General features: G+C 39.3%; 1 protein-coding gene across 1 annotated transcript; it reads right to left on the bottom strand.

Moving 5' to 3' along the window:
* Positions 1 to 835: 835 nt before the first annotated feature.
* Positions 836 to 1,381, bottom strand: LOC124366893. The gene has a single exon (XM_046823492.1). The coding sequence runs from the start codon at positions 1,379 to 1,381 to the stop codon at positions 836 to 838; it is 546 nt and encodes a 181-aa protein (XP_046679448.1).
* Between the last annotated feature and the right edge of the window lie 224 nt (positions 1,382 to 1,605).

The following is a 1,605-nucleotide window of genomic DNA, read 5'->3' as shown; positions in this document are numbered from 1 at the left end:
ACAGATACGACCCAAACCACTCCACACAGCCATCAGAGAATCCGATTTTAGACAATTTCAAAAGAAGCAATGGGTGGTAAACGCAGTCAAAAGCCTTAGAAAAATCAAAACGCGTTTAAAACAGTAACAAGCCTTTTGTCCATTGCCGAACGTATATCTTCAGTGATTTTTAAAAGAGCACTCGTTGTACTGTGATTAGTACGAAATCCTGATTGAAAGTTGAACAAAATTTTATTGGATTCGAGAAAGAAACATACTTGTTGATGCACCACTCTCTCAAGGCATTTAGATAAAGCTGATAAAATGCTAATAGGTCTGAAATCTGAGGGGTCACCAGGACATAAACATTTTTGAAGTGGGCGAACAATAGCGAGTTTCCAAACAGACGGAAATATTGAAGAAGAAAGAGATCTGTTAAAAATATTTGTAATTATAGGAACGAATACGGGAAGAATATAGCTCAACAATTTAATAGGTATTTTATCGGCTCCAACTGCGTTACTAGAAATTCTCAAGATTGCACTCATAACGTCAGTCTCAGTCACACTAGTAAAAGAGAACTGATGCCGAGCACGATTAAGTGGAACAACACTCAACTCATTGGTATAATCACGGGCCCCGGATAGATCAATAGGAATATCCACAAAGTAGTTATTGATTATATTTAGGTCAATTGAGATAGGCTTATCAGAGTTAACTTTACCTATGCCAAGCTCTTTCACTTTTTTCACAACGATTTTGTTGATTGTTGAACAGAAAATTGTAGATAGTAAAATATTATTTTGGCATTGCGAAATTGTTGCTTGAATCTGTTCCTTAGTCTTTTATATATTAGTCAATCAGCAGGTGACTTAGTACGTTTTGCTTTACGAAATGCAGAATCTCTTTGAGCCTGCAAATTACGTATAACATCTGTGATCCAGGGAGCTGGCCGCCTAGTAACCCTCCTTGTCACCAGTGGAGCGTGCTGGTCACAAAGTGAAGAAACAAAAGAGCTAAATTTATTGACCATAAGATCAACAGTAGGGGCTAGAATTACCTCATTCCATGGTAAAGCCCACGCATTATTGAGAAGAGCATCTGAATCAATATATTTGTAATTTCTGAAGGATACGAATTTGGGGCACGCCTTAGGAATGGATAGTCTGTAAACACAGAAGATGAGGTCATGTCGAGAAAGGCCAGGGGCAGGGTATTGTCCATGATGCACAACGCGATCCGGGTCAGCAACTGCCATAACATCCAGCAATGTGTCGGCAGTAGCTGTGTGGTGAGTGGTGTTTAGTAGAAGAATAGTTAAATTACAGGAACGGAAGAGGTTAGCCAAGTTGGTCTTGTCGTAGTTATCAGGTCCCAGTAAACTGCAGTTAAAGTCCCCCATTACAACTAATATCGATAATCATGTACTCAGGACAACCTAACCTGGAGTTATCGGAAGAGTAAAGGACATATACAGGAAGATGAGATTTTACAAAAGCGGCTATCCACCGCCTCCCTTCGAAGTGCGATCGTTTCTATAAATATTGTACCCGTGAAGCTCAACGCTCTTGTCAGTTATATGGGATTTAAGCCAAGTTTCAGAGACTAAAATGATATCAAATTGAG

This window comes from Homalodisca vitripennis, chromosome 7 (assembly GCF_021130785.1).
Source record: "Homalodisca vitripennis isolate AUS2020 chromosome 7, UT_GWSS_2.1, whole genome shotgun sequence".
Lineage (NCBI taxonomy): Eukaryota > Metazoa > Arthropoda > Insecta > Hemiptera > Cicadellidae > Homalodisca > Homalodisca vitripennis.
Note: the sequence above shows the minus strand (reverse complement) of the source record. Positions and strands in the feature narration are given on the sequence as shown.

What these genes read in the sequence shown, in the direction of transcription:
- LOC124366893 (XM_046823492.1), bottom strand. Translation starts at nt 1,381, where the DNA reads ATGGGGGACTTTAACTGCAGTTTACTGGGACCTGATAACTACGACAAG.